A 19,561-nucleotide genomic window follows, 5' to 3' on the forward strand; every position below is an offset into this window, starting at 1 on the left:
TGCTTACAGGTTAAAAATAGGAGAGGAAGAGAAAAGGATAACAGCATGTCACCTGATCTCTAGGATGTTGTCATATACAGAGGACTTCAGTGCTGGCTGCTGTAGCAGTTAAAGCAGTAGGGATGACACAGAAAACCAGAGGGAACAAAGAAACAAGAAAAACTGCAAACCATGTATTGCCTAGTAAAACTTATCTGCTATTGAAATGGAAATCAGCAGCAGCAGGTATAGGTATCTGGCTCATTCTTGTCCACTGGAGTTATATGTAAAAAGTTTACAATATCCTTGCTCTACTTGTGAAATGGTCCCGTAAGCAACGAATGCTGATGTTCCAGGTTCCATTCATCTATCATGTTCAGATGCCTGCTAGTTACAACTGCTACATACTAGTACTGAAGAGGGTTATAGCCTGGTATCATGAACATTATAATATAGTTGGCAGGCAGTACATAATACTTTACCTGCTGCAAGACAATTAAGATTCTTTCAGGAGTAACAAGCTTCAAGCTTTTTTCTTCTAGAGGAACTCCATCAAAGGGAAATAATCCATAAAAGCTTGAATCCAAAGCTACTGAGCATATTGGTCCTGCTCAGTAGAACACTTTAAGTATATGCTGATGTTTAAATCCATGAATATTACATATTTAACATTTATCAGCTGCATTATTTTAATGTCAGGCTATTTACTACCTTGCTGAAATTGATGACAAAAATTCCCATGGCTATTTCCAAAGAGTTGCAAGAATTACAGAACTTTAATTATTTTATTTTTACAGCAGCAAATGTAATCCCTGCTTCTGCAGGTTCTCATGTTCAAGTGACTACTAGGGCAAAGAGAAAAAGAGTCCTTTTGAGCCCATAAATACAGGAGTTCACAAGATTTAGCAGTGAGTTTTACTTAACTACTACAATTTGCCTTAAAAACACAAAGGAATTAAAGAAGTATGACTTCTATTTTGTAGCACAATTGGTGAGCATCAGTTCAAGAAACTTTTACTGCACTTTACAATCTTTCTTCATAGAATCATAGAATGGTTTAGGTTGGAAGGGAACTTTAGAGGTCATCTAGTCCAACCCCCTCTGCAGTGAGCAGGGACATCTTCAACTAGATCAGGTTGCTCAGAGGCCCCGTCCAACCTGACCTTGAATGTTTCCAGGGATGGGGCATCTACCACCTCTCTGGGCAACTTGTTCCAGTGTTTCACCACCCTCATTGTAAATTTTTTTCCTTATATTGAGTCTAAACATAGCCCCCTTTAGTTTAAAACCATTACCCCTTGTCCTGTCACAACAGGCCTTGCTAAAGAGTTTGCCCCCATCCTTCCTACAGTCCCCCTTTAAGTACTGAAAAGCCACAATAAGGCCTCCCCGCAGCCTTCTCTTCTCCAGGCTGAACCACCCCAACTCTCTCAGCCTGTCCTCAGAGGAGAGGTTCTCCAGCCCTTAGATCATTTTTGGGGCCCTCCTCTGGACCTGCTCTGACAGTTCCACAACCTTCTTGTGCTGAAGGCTCCAGAGCTGGACGCAGCATTCCAGGTTGGGTCTCACCAGAGCGGAGCAAAGGGGCAGAATCACCTCCCTCAACCTGCTGGCCATGCTGATTTTGATGCAGCCCAGGATACGGTTGGCTTCTGGGCTGTGAGCACACATTGTTGGCTCAAGTCCAGCTTTTCATTCACCAGTACCCCCAAGTCCTTCTCTGCAGGGCTGCTCTCAATCTCTTCATCCCCCAGCCCACGTTGATATCAGGGGTTGCCCTGACCCAGGTGCAGGACCTTGCACTTGGCGTTGTTGAACCTCATGAGGTTCTCACAGGTCCACCTCTCCAACTTGTCTAGGTCTCACTGGATGACATCCTATCCTTCTGGTGTGTCAACCGCACAACTCAGCTCGGTGTCATCTGCAGACTTGCTGAGGGTGCACTCGATCCCACTGTCTGTCATTGATGAAGCTATTAAATAGTACCGGTCCTAGTACGGACCCCTGAGGGACACCACTCATCCCCCGTCTCCATCTGGATGTTGAGCTATTGACCACTACCCTCTGGATGCGACCATCCAGCCAGTTCCTTATCTACTGAACAGTCCGCCCATCAAATCCATATCTCTCTGGTTTAGAGAGAAGGATGCCATGGGGGATCGTGTCAAAGGCCTTATAGAAGTCCAGATAGATGACATCCATAGTTCTTCCCTTGTCCATTGATGTAGTGACTCCATCATAGAAGGCCACTGGGTTGATCAGAGAGGTCTTGCCCTTGGTGAAGCCAAGCTGGCTGCCTCAGATTACCTCCCTGTCTGCCATGTGCCTTAGCATTGCTTCTGGGAGCATCTGTTCCATGATCTTCCCTAGCACAGAGGTGAGGCTGACAAGACAGTAGTACCCCAGGTCCTCCTTTCTACCCTTTTTAAAGATGGGCACAATGTTTCCCTTCTTCCAGGGACTTCACCTGACTGCCATGACTTTTCAAATGTCATGGAGAATGGCATGGCAACTACATCAACCAAATCCCTCAGGACGCTGGGATGCATCTCATCAGGTCCCGTACACTTGTGTATATCCAGGTTCCTCAGGCGGTCATGAACCTGATCTTCCCTTACAGTGGGAGGGGCTTTATCCCCCTGGTCTCCATCCTGCAGTCCATCAGCTTGGGAGGGGTGAGGAGAGAGGCTACCAGTGAAGACTGAGGCAAAAAAAGCTGTTCAGTACCTCAGCCTTCTCTTCATCTGTTGATACTAGGCCACCATTCTTGTTCATTGGAGGGGTACGCTTTCTTTGACTTTCCTTTTCTGGTTGATGTAACTGTAGAAGCCTTTCTTGTTATTCTTTGCATCCCTTGCCAAATTCAAATCCAGATGCACCTTGGCCCTCCTGACCCCATCCCTACACAACTGGGATACACTGAGAACATTTCAAAATCATTTTACAGAAGTTGATCAAGAAAAAGCATTCCAATTCTTACAAGAACTGGCCTAGTAAATCAATCATTCAGAATGCACAGGAAATATATATTTTGTTCTTAAGTTAGAGTCCAGGGTGAGCTATGACCAAGAATAGAAAGTCTTATTAAATATAAAAATAAGAAAACAAAATAAGTAAAAGCTTACTGAGCTATCTAGAACAATAGTGAGTGATCTCTATTTTAACATGTTTAAGAGCAGCAAAAAGCATCTAAGATGTCAAGATAAAACAAAATGTACACCTGTCCTTGTTTTTACATGTATTTTTCTAGCTTCTGTTCTTATTCCTTTCATTTCTGTTAGCTTTATCTCAAGCAACATATTTTTCTATTTACAATAACATCAATTATATAATAATAACATTAATTAACTTTAATGATACTGGAGATGTATTTTATCTGTGGATGCTCAGCAAGTACAACAGGTGGTTGTCAGTAGTCAGGAAATGATTGAAAATTGAATCTGCATCCCCTTGCTGCTGTTTGTGATGGAACAAATATTCTGCTGACACATGATCTGCCCCTTGCTGCAACTTTATTTAACTTGCAATTAAAGTAAAGAACCCCAGCACTATATTCCCTGTGCTTCTCTCGATTCTGAAGGCCTTGCGTCCCTTCTAGTAAATTTTCTACCTACCAAAGCATACTCTAAGCCTGGTGCTTGAGCATTTTCCAAGTAATCCCTTCTCACCTTCATATATTTCTGCTCATTCATTTATGGAAAAATGAGTACAAGCCAAACCAACTTCTAACTACATTATATTAGAGTTATAATATCACAACAAATTGCTGAATGACCTACCTAATAGATTCAAAGTCTTGCATCACTTTAGTGGAGCAAAAAACCTGAAAAAACCCTGCAGATAAAGGACTGACACAAACAGTTGTCCATAGATTACCAGCAAAGACTTGGATATGAATATTAAAAGAATTTTCCAGTTCAAACCAGAAGAGTGGTCTGGGGATGAATAGAGTTCTGACCTAAACTGAGAAGGTGCTCAAATAGGCAGCCCCAATGATATCACCTGACACAGCAGCACACACCTCACCAGTTTGCAGCTTGCCGCAACTAGCAAGCTGTAAGTCTGCCCAGCTACCCCTTCCCCCACTGTAAATTTCCACCTGGAATGCAGTATGTTCCAGTTCATCTAGTCCACTATTACTTCTCATACTCTGGCCTCTTCTAGAGGTGTCAGAGGAAGGTGTAAAAATTCCCATAAATAATAATCGTGGAAAAAACCCTGCCCAGAGGCAAAGGTTTTTCTCCATAACTCCTGTCATTAGTAGTTGATTAAAGCCCTTACAAGTGAAAGTTTATACCCCTTCTAAATTATTTTTTTGCCCCATGAGGTAACTATAGCTCCAGATTATATATGAATCCTACCAATCTTTTGGCCCAAGGATAACTTCCAACAATGTGTTTCATAGATTAATTATGCATTGTATAAACAAGAACCAGATGTATCTAACTCAGACAAAACAAGCCACTGAAAAGAAGAAAATTGGGCTCTTCCCCTCAAAGTCAGTGATTCAAAATAGGGAGACCTTATTGTGGTCTACAGTTTCCTCACAACGGGAGGAGGAGGGGCAGGCACTGATCTCTTCTCTCTGGTGACCAATGACAGGACCCGAGGGAATGGCAGAAAGATGTGCCAGGGGAGGTTTAGGTTGGATATTAGGAAAACGTTCTTCACCCAGAGGGGTGGTGGAACACTGGAACAGGCTCCCCAGGGAGGCAGTCACGGTACCGAGCCCGACAAGAAGCATTTGGACAACGCCCTCAGAGATATGGTGTGAATTTGGGGTTGTCCTGTGCAGGGACAGGAGTTGGACTTGCTGATCCTTGTGGGTCCCTTCCAAGTCAGGACACTCAATGATTCTATGAAAATACAAAGTCACAACCGCCTGCCTGTTTTCTCATTTCTAAAGTTACAAAATACTGTTCCTCCCTTTAAAGGAATACCGCCAAACAATGCATAACAACTGCCACGGACAGACATGAACAACTTTTTAGACATCATGGTATCTCCTTATGCTGTGTTATAACCAAGACTCGATGTTATTAAACTCCAGCTGGTATTATTCTCCACTTATCTTACCTAGGCAATACAGTGTCTGAAGAAATCCATTCATCCACCTATTATAGAAAATATGGCCAGATTTTTAAGGTATAAGTCTTCCTCAAGCCAAATTTGGTTTGATTCATTGGCTTATACTTCTCCTGTGAAAGGTAGACAGAAGTAGGACCAAGGGCCTTCCTCTAATTTTTGTCAACTTTTGAAGATTTAGTACCCTGCCAGGCAAAAGTTGAGAGGGTCCTGAGCTCTTAGAGTACAAGGGCTGCCTTTGTAGAAAGAAAAGCATGAGGCATTCAAGGGTTTCTTATGTCCTGTCATCTTCCCTTGCACAGCGTTGACTCGTAGCTGGGAAAGGGTATTTCTCTCCATGATGCAGTACCATGTTTTTTAAGTGCCAGTTAAAGGGAGAGACTTTTAACAACAGAGGTATAGGGTGTTTCACTAATAAGTATTATTCTTTGTCCTGAACCAAAATGAAGAGGAGTCTGCACTGCCTGGAGTTTCATTTAGGATCTTCAGCAGGAGCTTAGCTATTTTACCTATCTAGAGACACACGTTAGTAAGGAGAAAGCACATGCCATTTCCCTGTAAGTGTTGCAAATTTTAATACTTTCCCTCTCAAAAGCATAAGGAAAATAAATCTAATAATTCTAATAAGAAGAATGTATAGGAATTGTCTGCTGTAGTCATAGGAACATTTTTTTTTATATAATCACGTCTGCCTGGACTCAGTATACTATGCAGTGGAATCCAAATGTTGTAGCTTTTAAATATTTAAAATATTTAAATTGTTTTCTTTCTGCTAGAGTTTAATTAACATAATGTTCTTCTGTAAGAGAGATGATTCTTAGACATACTGCTTTAAAGCAGAGGGCAGTAACTGCTCCAACAAAGTGTTTGCTGGCAAAGCAAACACTGAACTGCCCCCACCAGCCAACAGGGTGGATAGGATATTAGTTCATTGGCCTGTCTTGCTATTTGCAATGGGAAACATATCTTGTTACAGCAAGGCACAAGTTAATTTAAGAAGTCACAATAACACAGTTGCTGCACCACATCAGACAACTGAAAAGAATCCTGCTGGTTGTTCAGCAGGCCAGAAGTAGAGTAGATTTCATGGTTATTCTGTTTCTGGCAAATCCCTACCTGTGTCACAACTATAATTTTCACCACATCAGACTTCTCTGTCATAACCGAAGTATTATTACTAATAAATGGGAATAGGACATGGATTATAGGTTGGGGAAACTTCTGTTTACAAAACATGTGCATTCAGAGTTCTCAATATAAGGAAAAAATAGCCACATCTACACTAAAAGCAAATCGACAGATTTAATCATATGTTTCCGAATCTGAACTCAGCATGAAGATTTAAAAAAATAGTAATAACTTCTTATACCACAATTCAGAGTACATAAAACAACCTCTGCATTATTGTTGGAACTGAACCTCCCACAGTGTTTAACTTCCAGTGACCTTGTCCTACGAACATCTCTTTAATATGGCGTGTGCTAAAAATAACACAATTATAGTAGCGAAGACTTACCTAAAATAAGAGAGGCAGTTAAGAGACATTCTTTAAGCCCTCTGTTAGATGACGCAAGCTGCTGTGGGAGCTTGTAAGCCCACCTGGTCAGCAAACATAAGTTAAGAAGGAAAAACCACTTAAAAAAGAAAGCCTTTGAATTCATGAGCCAAAACAAAATTTTAGATACCAAAGAGAATTTAAAAGTGTGAAAAAGTCCTATCATACTGGGAAATAATAACATAATAGCTGGTACCTTCTGCAATACAATCAAAAGTCATGAAAAGGGCTATCATTGATACAAGGGATGAATTATTGCAAGGACAGAAGGATGTAATCTCAAGCAACAAGTAACTGACCTAAATTTGTTCTTTCAAAGAGCAAAGCAAAGCATCTGCAGCTAGCAAGGCTACAACTTCTAAGGACTACAATTATTTTATAAGAGCCCTTTTCACATTTAGTTCCGCCTTCATTAAAGTTATTCACTGGTACTATTTAAGATAGGTCTCTTTATATATTTGCATATGTGTGCACAAAGGTGGGTTGGGAAAGGAAATAGCAAATACATGTATTTTGCAACAAAGGTTAGAGAAGCTTTTCACTTTAACCTGACATTCATTTAAAGTACATTATAGCTGATCTTACAGCTTATCTCCCTCTCCCTTTGTAAAGTTGAAGTTATTTAGTATGACTATGGTACCAGGTAATCTACAGCTGCAGTATTCCTCTATACTAAATCACAGACTTTCATCCTGTAGCAGGATGATGTGTCATTCATCAAGAGTGCCAAGGACAGTATGGTCTGCCATTTGTAGCAATAAACCTAGTATCCCTGAGACGAACAGTCATGTTTCCTTTAGAGAGTGTCAGCTGTTTAATGTTCTCCTTTACTGCCCAGCAGTATTCACTGTTCCTTTGGGTATCTTGACTGGTGTCAGAAACAATTCAGCAAAGCATACAATAATAACATAGAGCGCTCTCCTGTGGGTGAGGGTGGCAGATATATAAACACAGACTTTCAGTAACCAAAAGGTACCTATGGAGAAGATGGGGTTACTTTCTTCACAAGGATGCATGGTGACAGGACAAGAGGTGATGGACACAATTTGCTTCAAGGAAAACTCTGTCTGGATGTAAGACAAAATCATTAACGCTGGAACAGTTACACATTGGAGTAGGTTGCCCAGAGAAGTGATGGAATCTCCCTTGCTGCTAATATCCAAGTCTCAGCTTAACAGGATCTTGGATAACCTTTTTTAAGACCCTGCTTTCAACAGCAGTTTGGACCTGATGATCTCACTTTTCTGTGTTTCCTTCCATAGCATTGCCTATAGCATATAAATTTTGCTCTAGAAAGTGAGCTTTGAGTGATCTTTTCAAAAGCACCTAAAAGCAGAATTTGAACCCAAGAAAATCGTATTACATATAAGAATAGGTCTGCAAGCTTCTGATAGCACAACTTCCCTCTCCATAGGACAGCTAACAGATGGAGTGATCGTATGGCCCCAAAAGACTCTATTATATACCAGATCTCTATTCCTTTAAACACCTTTGAGTTCCTTCATAGTCACAAGTCATTAATCCTTTTACTGTTGTAGATCGTACAGTATGAGTGAGTTATATTGAAGAAGTAACAAAGAAACAAGTCAAGGCACAGTATGAACAAATGAAGTACAATTTTAATTTCATCTGCCATTTTTTCCAATATCTCTGAAAATATATTAATTTGTTCAGTATTCTTGGTGACCATACCGGTATATATGCCACTTTTATGGAAGGAGCCACTGGTCCTGTGTTCCCATGCAAGAAAATCGTGTCAGCACAACCGATGGATGTCAGATGAATAAGCTTAGAAGAGCAAACAAGTGCACTGTCAAAATCATGTCATCAACCCACAGGCCTATTTGTAGTGATATTATGCACTCCACTGCCTCCAGTCACAGCCCAGGATAATCAGAATCCATGTTCAGGGTAATCTGATCTTGCAAAAATTGACACAGCATAGCTAATAATCCACCAGAATTCAGAAGCTGCACTGGATTTAAAAAGGCAGCTTTATTTTTGTTCCTTGCATTTGATGCAGATTAAACAAATTGAAAAGGCAAGGCTATCAGGTCATTATTTGTATGTTACAGCTGTCCAGTTAGAGTTGACAGACACTCTTTGTATGGCCTGTTGACTGATTAAGAGGCAGAGTAAGTCTCTGAGAGTCATAGATGGACAGGGGGCAGGGAGGGGGGGAGACTGTGATAAATAAGAAATCAAAAGCTGATGGAGTCGCTCACTAGAAATATTTGCACTTCTACACAAGCCGCAAATACCACCCCCCCAAAAAAAAACAAACACAAAACAAGAAACCAACCCAGAAAGGAAACTGGATGAGCACATTACAGATTTGAATTTGAAGTGGGAATCAGAACAAAGTGTTTGTTACTGTTCTACATCAGGATACTGGACTGAATCTTCTGCAAAGTGAAGAATAATCAAAGCAGAATGAAAGGTGAGATATCGAAGGTTTCAGATTCGTAACAAAATTTTTCTGTTCTCTAACCATTTCCTGCCAAGCAGAGTTTATTTTAACTCTACATTGGAAGCTGTCTCAGTTTCTGAAGCAAACTGTTGCAGAACAATGTAATGAACTGAAAATATTACTTACCTCACTTGCAAGAATGCTGAATTCTTTCAATTGAATTCTTTGAATTCTACAATGTAGAATTCAGTATTGCAGAATATTATGTATAATTTTAATAGAAATACAATTTCTTTTTTGAGTGAAAATTAATGAGTAGCTTGAGATAAACAGTAACCTCAAAATAAAACTTACATTTATGTATTTGTTATATTCAATGTTATAATCATACACTGTTATTCCTTTAATATTGTGTTTCCTGTTACTAATTAATATTGATCTCTGGAAGTCAATTTCCTTTAATTTCCAAGGGTTTCAAGTAGTAACTAAAATGTTTTTCATTTTGAAATAGTAAATAGTAAAAATTATTTGAGGCATCTCAAAAAAAAATGTTACAAAATATTTATCATTCTGACTTTCTTTAGCCAAACAAAATCTAATTATTCAACATCATCTGACATTTTTTTTTATTATTTCATGCTGTGCATATCAACATAGCTTTAAGTGGCACCTTGTTGTCAAAATAAGAACATTAGCAAGGTATGAAAAGTAAAAACTATTAATATTTTCTGTTAAAACTAGCCTGAACCATCAGGGAACAGAAGATACTTATAATTACTAAATATTACTAAGTACTCCCATCAAGTCATTTATCTTTTTAACAGCTTCTTGACAAATGTTTGCTGATTGTGTAGAAACCTGTGTCTATGGGAGGTACAGCTGGCATTCAGATAAGGCAGTTAAAGCAATAAATATAAACGTAGATATTTTAAAGAACAAACTTACAGAATCTGGATTGCTGAAAAAGTACTGTTAACTGTTTTTATAGCAATATCTTTGAAGCTTGTTATTCTTTTGACAGCCCATTAGCTTAATTCTTTTTAGGTAGTACAATTAATAAAAACACAGAAAAATAAAAGTTCTACTTGCAATTCTTCTGACTCATGATGGCTCAAAGTTGTTACTACCACAGAAAGAGAAACATTCCAATTTAATAATTTCAGGAACTCTGTCACATTCCCTTCAAACATCACTGTGCTGATGATGGGAAACCCTCCTGAAAACCATTGGTACTTAAGATAAAGCCATAGGAAGTACTTCATTTTAAGACCATGGAAGCACTAACTTCATTCTGCATTATAAGAGTACTTCAATACTATCTGTAATCTACTAATGTATTGTAAAATAAATGAACTCTCATTATGCTATCTACATTAATGTTTATTACGGAGCTGTATATCCTTTGCCCACATTAATGACTTGTATATTGTCAAAAGAGAAACATTTTAAACTAATTTTAAGTCGTCTTTCACTTACAATACAGGTAACTGGCTTTTAGTTTTGAGTGTCATCTTGTTGACATATGCAGCTCATGGGTGTCCTGACAAATGCCTATGCCATACAGCATCAAAGACTGCAGACTGCAAGAATAGAGGATTTACTGAAATTCCTGCCCGTTTACCTCCTGAAATTCAGATACTACAGTTGCAGAATAACCATATTTGGAGAATCAACCAAAATGCATTCACTGGAACACCATTGCTCAAAATCTTAGACTTGTCTAATAATTCTCTCTCAAGTTTGGCACCTGGTGCTTTCCAAAAATTACGGTATCTACAGGTTCTAAACCTAACCAGAAATTTGATTCATTACATAGAAAACAAGACTTTCAGTTTCCTCCCACACCTAAAAGAACTGGACTTGTCATCCAACAGCATTATACGTTTGCCTGAGACTTTTGGAAACAGCACAGGGAATATAACATTGCTGTCTGTTAAGCATAACAAACTTCAGAAAATGGAACGAGTTCTGCTGGAGTCACTTCCAAACCTGAAAGTGGTCCTTTTCAAAGATAATCCCTGGCAATGCAATTGTAATGTCTTTGGCCTGAAACTGTGGCTGGAGAGCTTTTTATACAGAGGTAAGGAATTCTTCTCTTTACATACAATGCACATGAGAACTCTTAAACAGCATCTAATTGATCTTCATTACTATGGCTTAACAATTTGCCCCACACCTTAGATCATCCCCTCAAATAAGCACACGAAAATAAATTCTTATGCATAGGTCAGAATATAGATGCTTTCATAAATACGGGTGGCAAACTAGAATCATAGAGGAACTTCATATTAGCACAAAAAGAGAGAGAGATATACACAGACTATGATATAGTATGTACAGATACATTCTGGAAATACATAAGTGTAGTGTGTGTATGCATATATATCCATATATATATCTAGATACATGACAAGTATACTTGAGCACATACACTTACTTTAATTCTACCAATATATTTTGCTAGAAACCAACCTAATGTTTAAAAGGTTTTTACCTGATGCATGAGGGTAAACATCAAGACAGATTTCAATACTGATTTAACTTTAGAGAACTCAGAATTCTAAGTCCTCTATAAGTTATCACTTAGAAGCTCTTTAATATTTTAAGATTACTTTACCTAAAAGCATATGTTACACCTTGGACAAGTTTACTCTTGTCTAGTATTGCTGCCTCATTTGTTGTTATCCAGAAGAGGTATTACATTCATTGACAATTTCCTGACAGAAATGTGTAATACCATCACATGGGGAAAAGTGAATTTCATAAATAGAATTAACCTCATAATTTGGTCACACCTGCTTTTAAATATATTTATGGGATATGCTGTGGAAAAGAGAATATGATTTAATTCTAAAGGAATTAGGTATTAAATTAATTTCTTTCTCCCAGGAGGTACGTACAGTCTCTGAGAATTCAGAACAGCAGGGCAAATTTGATATTCTCTAAATCAGGCTTTGATGCCTGCATGTGATCAAACTACTGATTACCTATCTATATATGGAAGTGACATGGAGCATGTCGCAACACAGCATATGTGACGATGGCCCATGTGGCCTGTGAGTGAATGGACTGCCATTTTCACACATCAGAACTCTACAGGCAAGCAGGAAAACTGTACTGGCTATGCAGGGACACAACTGATACACGAGTGAGGTAAAGCCACTGACAGAAGCAACCTTTTAGAAAATACAGAAGACTAAACTCCTTTCAGGGTTATTCTTAATATTTTGGATTGGTAAAATATCACATTAGCATAGGGCTTTAGTTGTATTGTGCTGGAACCATTCCCTACAACAAATTTCAGCAGTGGTTCTGACTTCTCTGTGCAGAAGAATGTAATGATCCGAGATAAACATATCAGATTAACTTTAATTACTCTGCCAGTGGCATAAATATTATAATTTATTTCAAAACCCAATGTTGTTTAGAAATTCAGTGATGCCGTTCCATCTTTCTGAACATTGCACGGATTACTTAAATTAAGTGATATGGAACTTAAAAATTCATTTTAGTAACAAGTTTTAAAGGAAGCCCAAATACTATGTTCTTTTCTATGTTTATATTTCCCTGAAATTACTCATGTGACTCACATGAAGTAAAATTAGTTACATTGCACATTAATCTTTCCCATTACTTGTATTGTATACTTTTGATAAAATAGTACTGTGGCTCTACGGGTATTTCTTGCAAGTCCTAACAAAACATTGCTAGAGATGGAACATCATCTGGTTTTTAAAAGTATTGACTGTCAATGCTTCAGTTCAGGTGGGACTCGTGTCTTCTAAGCACACATATTTAGTTACTTAAAACAACAGAAGGATCACAGTTGCAGGATTTGGAGTTTTGTCTATAGCCGCATTTAAACTAACACATTGGAGATGTCTGGAATCACACTTTGGGTTTGGCTATTAAAGACCAAGAGACAAGCTGCTATGCTCATATCTCTCTTGCAATATCCTCAACATTTGTGGAGTAGTCTCCCGATGTCAGTTTGGATCCATCTGTATTCGCTACTTTCTCAGACAACGTCTTTTCAGGATGAAAATTTCAATGCCTGGCTTTAGCTGAAAGGTGGATAATTTTGGATAAAGAGGAAGAAAATTCAGCTGATTTGATTAGTTAATTTTTAAAAATACGTAAACATTGTTTCTGGCCTTGTTGACTCCTTGACACACTACTCCCCCAACGTTGTGGTGTATGGACTAATTAGAAACCTGAAGGCTATGCTCAGTGTGTGTTCCTCTAGATGCTGAGGAACAACTGCAGCATTTACCAAGACTGAGGCTTCCTACTTCACTTCCTGTTATACTGAAAACATCCTCTGGGCGAGAGCAGAAGCTGGCTCTAAGCAATCATGAAATTTACCATTTGAGCAGGGTAACAGATTGATCTCCTTCAAATCTCTGTATAATTTCATACCATGAGCCTTGCTTCAAAAAATTACTCATGTATACATAGAACTTACTGAACTTTATTTGCCTTGTTACAGTTAGCATATGATGTCAGGACAATGACTATTTCATGGAACATTTCAATCAAGTGGAAAATATTTACTAAGTATATTGTTTCCATTTCTCTTTATAAAAAGAAGTAATTGTACGAATTTGAATTAATTTGTTGTTAACAATACCTCTGTTTTCATCTATGACTTAGTTCTTACTTTTATACCACTGTTGTTTTGCATGCTTTCACATCCATAAAATCACAGGTAACTTAATTCCTGATTGCTTCTTGCAAATACTCCTTTATATGAGTGTTAAAGTAGTATTCTCGCTATCGGTCTAACTGGAAAAAGATCTTAAAGATATAGCTATAAATCTTTAAAATTATAAAGTCAAAGTTGATGATAAATTTACTTCAGGTTTCTGTTAATTTTACATTAAGATAATTCAGAAACCACCAAATCTTAGGACCATAAATCTGTTTTGTTTTTTTTTCCAGGAGGAATAAGTGATGGCATTATCTGTTCAACGCCAGGGATTCGGAAGGGAAAGGACCTCCTCAAAGTTCCCTATGAGCTGTTTGGGGCATGCCCTCTAACAACAGCTCACGTTCATCTGGCTAGCATTCACCACCATAGCTTTGAGCACAGAAGTTCTCTGAAGCATGCTCATCACAACGAACATGAGGAAAACAGCCATTCAAACTGTGAACCCAAACCAAAGCCAAGGCCTGTTAGTTTGCGCCATGCAATTGCCACTGTAGTGATAACTGGAGTTGTCTGTGGAATTGTGTGTCTAATGATGTTGGCAGCTGCTGTTTATGGTTGTGCCTATGCTGCAATTACTGCTAAGTATCACAGAGATCATTTGGCCCCGGTCAGACAGCATGGGACTCCTGAGGAAAAAGAGCCATTTGATAGTTCCTTGGCTTGAGTTACTTCTGTATTTGGTTTCTTGAAAATAAAGCCCTTACTTCAGTTAAAAAGCCTGGAATCTAAATAGGATTGATTTAATGGTAATTACTGCTCTTTTTTTTTCTTTTTCACATTTTTAATGTAAAAATATATATTCTTTGGAATATATATTAAGACTTTATGTAGAGGAAAATAAGTTTATTTATATTTTGTGTATGTATATTCTGAAGCCACTATTTAAGGCTGAGTGTTTGAGACAATGAAATCTTGATCTAGCCACTTTAAAGTATTCCATTCTGTATTACTAGCTCTTGATGTAATATTAGTACAAAATATGAGTTATGGTGCAGTTACAGTCAGTAGCCGACATGAGTGGGCTTTCTGCAAAGCAAAATACAAAATACCTACAAATGACTGACTGTATTTTAAGATCCTAGAATACCTGGTATGTATCCAGAAATACAATTCACAATCAGTGTTAGAACTGACCAGTCTCTACACTGCCACTGATAACTTAAACATGTGTAAAAACATTTCCAAATAAAATTTTCCACCTTCCAATCTGCCCTAGAAGACAACAATTAAACATCCCATCCATCAGCTAACTTAGAAAAAAGCAAGTCCCTTGTTAACTATCACATATCATTTTTAAATTACTGAGTAGGGAAGAAAGAAGAGAGCTGAGAAAATGCTGTAGAAAGAAGAAATGCTCCACTGTTTCAGATACAAGCACTGAAATGAGCACATATAGGATATATGAAGAGACACTACCCAATATCCTGCTGGCATACATGCTTGCTACAGACATTTCTGAAGCTTCTTATTCCCCAATCTACACACAAGTGTTCCATTTTGCAAGTATCATGACTGCAGATGCAGCTCCCATCACAGTGCTGCCCTTCAGTATGGAGGATAATATAGTTGCATGTTTACACATTCTCTCTCACAGAGAGAGCATTCAGCTGAATTCATTCAAGGGTCCACCCTAACTTTCTGCAGCGCAGTTTTGCCGTCAGAGGAAATTAGAGCCAAAACCATTTGAGTAATATAAGTTTAGAACAGAAAGAATATTTTGAATGTACAGAAGTATTTTTTAAATAACTCTTAGAAATTATTTTAAGGCAACCAACAGGGATCAGCAACTCCATCTACATTTTCCAAGACTAGATAAAATACACCTAGGCTATTTGTGACAGATGTCTAATGTGTTTTCTAAATCTCTCGTGACAGGGTTAAAGACCAGTCTAGGTAGCTAATAAGGAAATCAACTATGCTTATAGTCAAAGAGCTTTTCTTAGCATCTATCCTAAACCTTTGGTGAAAATCTTGCCAGTTTATTCCATTGGGCAGCAGATTTGAGGACAATGGCTGAGTAAGTGTCTGCAATAAGGGCAAAAGGAAGCTGTGTCGTGGCATTCAGAGACCTCCACTCTCCTTCCAACGAATGGATTCCAAGATCAAGTTCTGTAGCTATTCTAATAACAGCCTCAAGTGAGTAATGGGCTATATGGCAGGAGTCGTGTAACCCTTGCTCTTACCTACTTAGTAATAATTGTAACCTAAATATTAAAGCTCATTCCTGCATCTGCAGTTACTTTCATGTCCAGAGAAAATTAAGCATCTCAGTCTTATTCTAAATCAAGCAGACATTGAAAACCATCAATTTCTGTCTGCCCCCCTCCTTTTTATTTTTTAAACTGTTAGTACTTCATATTATTATTAGGCTCTCTTCATTATTCTCTGTCCTGAACTAAAGAAACCAAGCTGTTTCAAATTTTCCTGTAAGGCCACATTCTCCAAACTTTTTTTTTCCTGCATTCCCTGGAACCTTTTCAGTTCTACATTTTCTTTAAAATGTGGTACCCCAGATTGGGCACATTACTTCAGCTGAGACATCATCAGCACAGAAATTTTAGAATATTTATATTCAGGCTCTTTAAATCTGATCTCTTGATGATGTATCTCAGAGGCAAGTTTGCTTTTTTCATTTAAATATTCGGTAAAGCTTAATGAATAATCTATTTTCAGAACTAAATCATTTGAGTGTGTAGATCTACATTTTCTATTCTTTTATCCATTTATTGCAATAACATTTTACAATGCAAAACATAGTTTTTCAGGTAGAGGAGAGTGAACTAACTCAGGACAGGATCTTATTGCCAATGGACCAAAATATTAGTTCAGAGCCATGCCAAATCGGTGTTTTTCTGTGGTGACAACCTAAAATAAGCACACTTGCACTCAAACTGCAGATCATAAGATGAAAGCTAGTAGACCTCTGACCTTCAGAGAGATTTCACCCACACTGTTTCTAATAGGCTCAGGTACAGCAATGCAGCTTCCATCACAAATAAGTTCACACTTCTGGTATCTTTAAGCAAAGGAAAAACAAGAACTGACTCGACCTTCCACGTCAGGAATCACCAGGACATCTTCCTAGTACTTAGAAAACAGTTCTACCAATGAAAACTTTTCAGGCTTTCCTTACTGCAAGATGTTTTTTAAAAAAAGAAAAACAAAAAAAAAAGGAGAGAGAAAGAGTGTGGAAAAAGGTGAGGAAGAGGCAATGAATGGCACAACAACATTTAAAGAAACTCTTTCCAAGTCACATTTAAGAGGCTTTGGGGATTTTCATGCACACATAAGGCTGTAAATTGATATGGAGTTCTGCTGGAAAGTAAAGTATTTCATATTTCCATTAGTTCACTCTGCTATGGGAGTAGAGCAAGCCAATATATGCAAAATCTGATTTATACTTTCTAACTTGCTGTTTTCTAAAGAAAGGAAAAAAAATCCCAACAAATATCCTGGAGAAAATATTCATTTATGGTTTATAAGACTATATATAATATTTACAAATATTTTCAATTAACACATTCCAGTTATTTATGACGATAAGCTAATAGCAGATATTCAACAGAGGAAAGTATTGATTCCATTGCTTAAATTAATAAGTGCAAAATTATTTATTTTTCTGTGGAGGGAACAGAATATTTGACTACTGAAAAATAGAGATAAAAGGCACAATTTATTGTCCATAACAATTATTGACTACAAGTAGAAGACTGGATCTAGGGATTCCCCACAGAACTGCCCTTAATTTGGAAAGCTTAGCAATGGACATCTGCTGCTGAAATAAGTTGTCTGCACAGATTTATTTTTCAGATAAAGGTTCCTGAGAAAGCTTTGTTGTTTTTCCAGCAATCTCGTGAGACGTATTATAGTGAGTGCAGTATTTTTTTCCTAATCTCTGTGAAAAACACTTTCCCCTCCCAAAGTGAACAAAATATCAGGACACATTACTCTACATGATATTTGCAAAGACAAAGAAAGTACACACATTATTGTATTCCTGTCTTTCACATAGAGGCTCACGATGTTCCTTTGTTTTCAGAAAAAGAGGCTTTCTAAAATTTCATTTCAGAACAGAGATTAAAAACTATGATATGCCAGTGTTCTTTACAGAAAACGTCCTTAGTATCTATATTGAAAGAAACAAACCTTAAACTTAAACATACTTGCTTGCATATGTCTTTCCATCCAGAGCTTGCAAAAAGTCAATCAAAATTCAGCTTCATCATTCCCTAGTAATACAATGTCCAAATGAAATCAGGATCCCTCTTCTTGAATATCAAAGGAGAGCATTTAGTGGCATTATATATAACGTATCTATTGTTAACAACATTACCAAAAAAATACCAACTGTTGCCTACTAATAAGCATCTATTTTTGCTGGCCAGAAGGCAAAGATGCACAGGCTTTAGTTAAGCATCCAGAATATGCCTACTTTTACAACTTTCATCTTTGAACTTGGCTGAAAGTGGCATAGTAATAATTATCATAAGAGAGTCTTGATACTTCCTGGGTTTGTATTTCCTGAAATGCGACTATGCTCCCCAGATGAGACAGGCAACACCACCAATCATCTGGATGTGGCAGTAAGCCACAACGGGAGAAAAAGTAGATATTAGAAACCTGTAATAAACAAACCAGCAACTACCTACTTCATAACTATCTCCAGTGGAAGCTGTGGTTGCTCTCTCTTACTGATTACACAGGGATCCCCCAATATTTTAAGGCTATGTAGAGTGTATGTTGAGATTTTTGCTTAAGGCTGCCATCCTTATTTCAAGACACAATAAACACATGAGACAACACTTAATATTTGAAAATATAGTCCACTGGGGGTAAAATAAATAAGTTAATCCACAGTACTTAAACTGGTATTAATATATTCAAATACTACATAATTGCAGCTTCATACTTGCATATTATCCGAAGTCTTCAAAAGGACCTGACAGCTTGTCTGCTGCCTTGTTCTGCAATCAGGGATTTATTTTGCTAGCAGCAGAATTATTTAGCAAAATGCCGCTAGAATCTGATTGCTATTAGATCACAAAGATCTTCCTCCTACCCAACTTACATAGTACTAAAACCCAACCGAATAAAAAAAATCCCAACAGCAAAGCCAAAGTGCAGAAGCAAAGAACAGAATGCTCTATGCAATTTAATATAAATGTTAATATTATACATGTTGGGATACCATACTAATTCTTCTGTCAGAGTGCCAGATTCTCTGAGAACAAGTGGTGAGGATAGCCCAAGAATTAGGTAAATAGGGGTTAAATTCTCAAGCCAACCCTAGCAATCTTATAAAGCCTTGTTATTCAAATATTCCACACACTAATTCTCTATGGTAAAATGAATTGAGAACAAATACAAATGAATACAAATGTGTGAATGGAAGTGAATACACCATTTAACTTCAATTCCCTGTTCAGTCAATGGAGAGGGGCAGGATTTTACAACATGCTCTGAAGCATTCTGTAGAGGAGCTTTCTCCTCTCCACACATTACCTACAAACCATGTTTCCCAAGTCATGGCTCCTAACCTAAGTCTGTGAGTTGTTTAATGTTAGACTGTACAAATACACATTTCAATTTTCCTGAAACTGAAAACATTAGTCCATATACTAATATTAGATTTATGAATACAAATATAATATTCAAAATTAACAAGAAACTCTGGAAAAACATAAACTAGCGGTTTGCCACCAAAGCATGAAAAGCATTTTAGAGGGATTTACTAAATGCTACTGCTGAATATAGTCTTCTGTGCCTTATAATGTGGAGTAAAGATTTAGTAAATCACTGTCTTGCCTGACAAGGAAAACAT

At 37.7% G+C, this 19,561-nt stretch overlaps 2 protein-coding genes across 3 annotated transcripts in view; one reads left to right on the plus strand and one right to left on the minus strand.

Moving 5' to 3' along the window:
* Positions 1-19,561, minus strand: part of CACNA2D3 (calcium voltage-gated channel auxiliary subunit alpha2delta 3) — a 486,549-nt gene that overhangs the window by 70,772 nt on the left and 396,216 nt on the right. The window lies entirely within an intron of this gene.
* LRTM1 (leucine rich repeat transmembrane protein 1) lies at positions 7,253-14,404 on the plus strand. Its single transcript, XM_075098303.1, has 3 exons — positions 7,253-7,262; positions 10,513-11,109; positions 13,971-14,404. The coding sequence occupies exons 1-3, from the start codon at positions 7,253-7,255 to the stop codon at positions 14,402-14,404; spliced, it is 1,041 nt and encodes a 346-aa protein (XP_074954404.1).

Source organism: Phalacrocorax aristotelis, chromosome 6 (genome assembly GCF_949628215.1).
Source record: "Phalacrocorax aristotelis chromosome 6, bGulAri2.1, whole genome shotgun sequence".
In the NCBI taxonomy this organism is placed as follows: domain Eukaryota; kingdom Metazoa; phylum Chordata; class Aves; order Suliformes; family Phalacrocoracidae; genus Phalacrocorax; species Phalacrocorax aristotelis.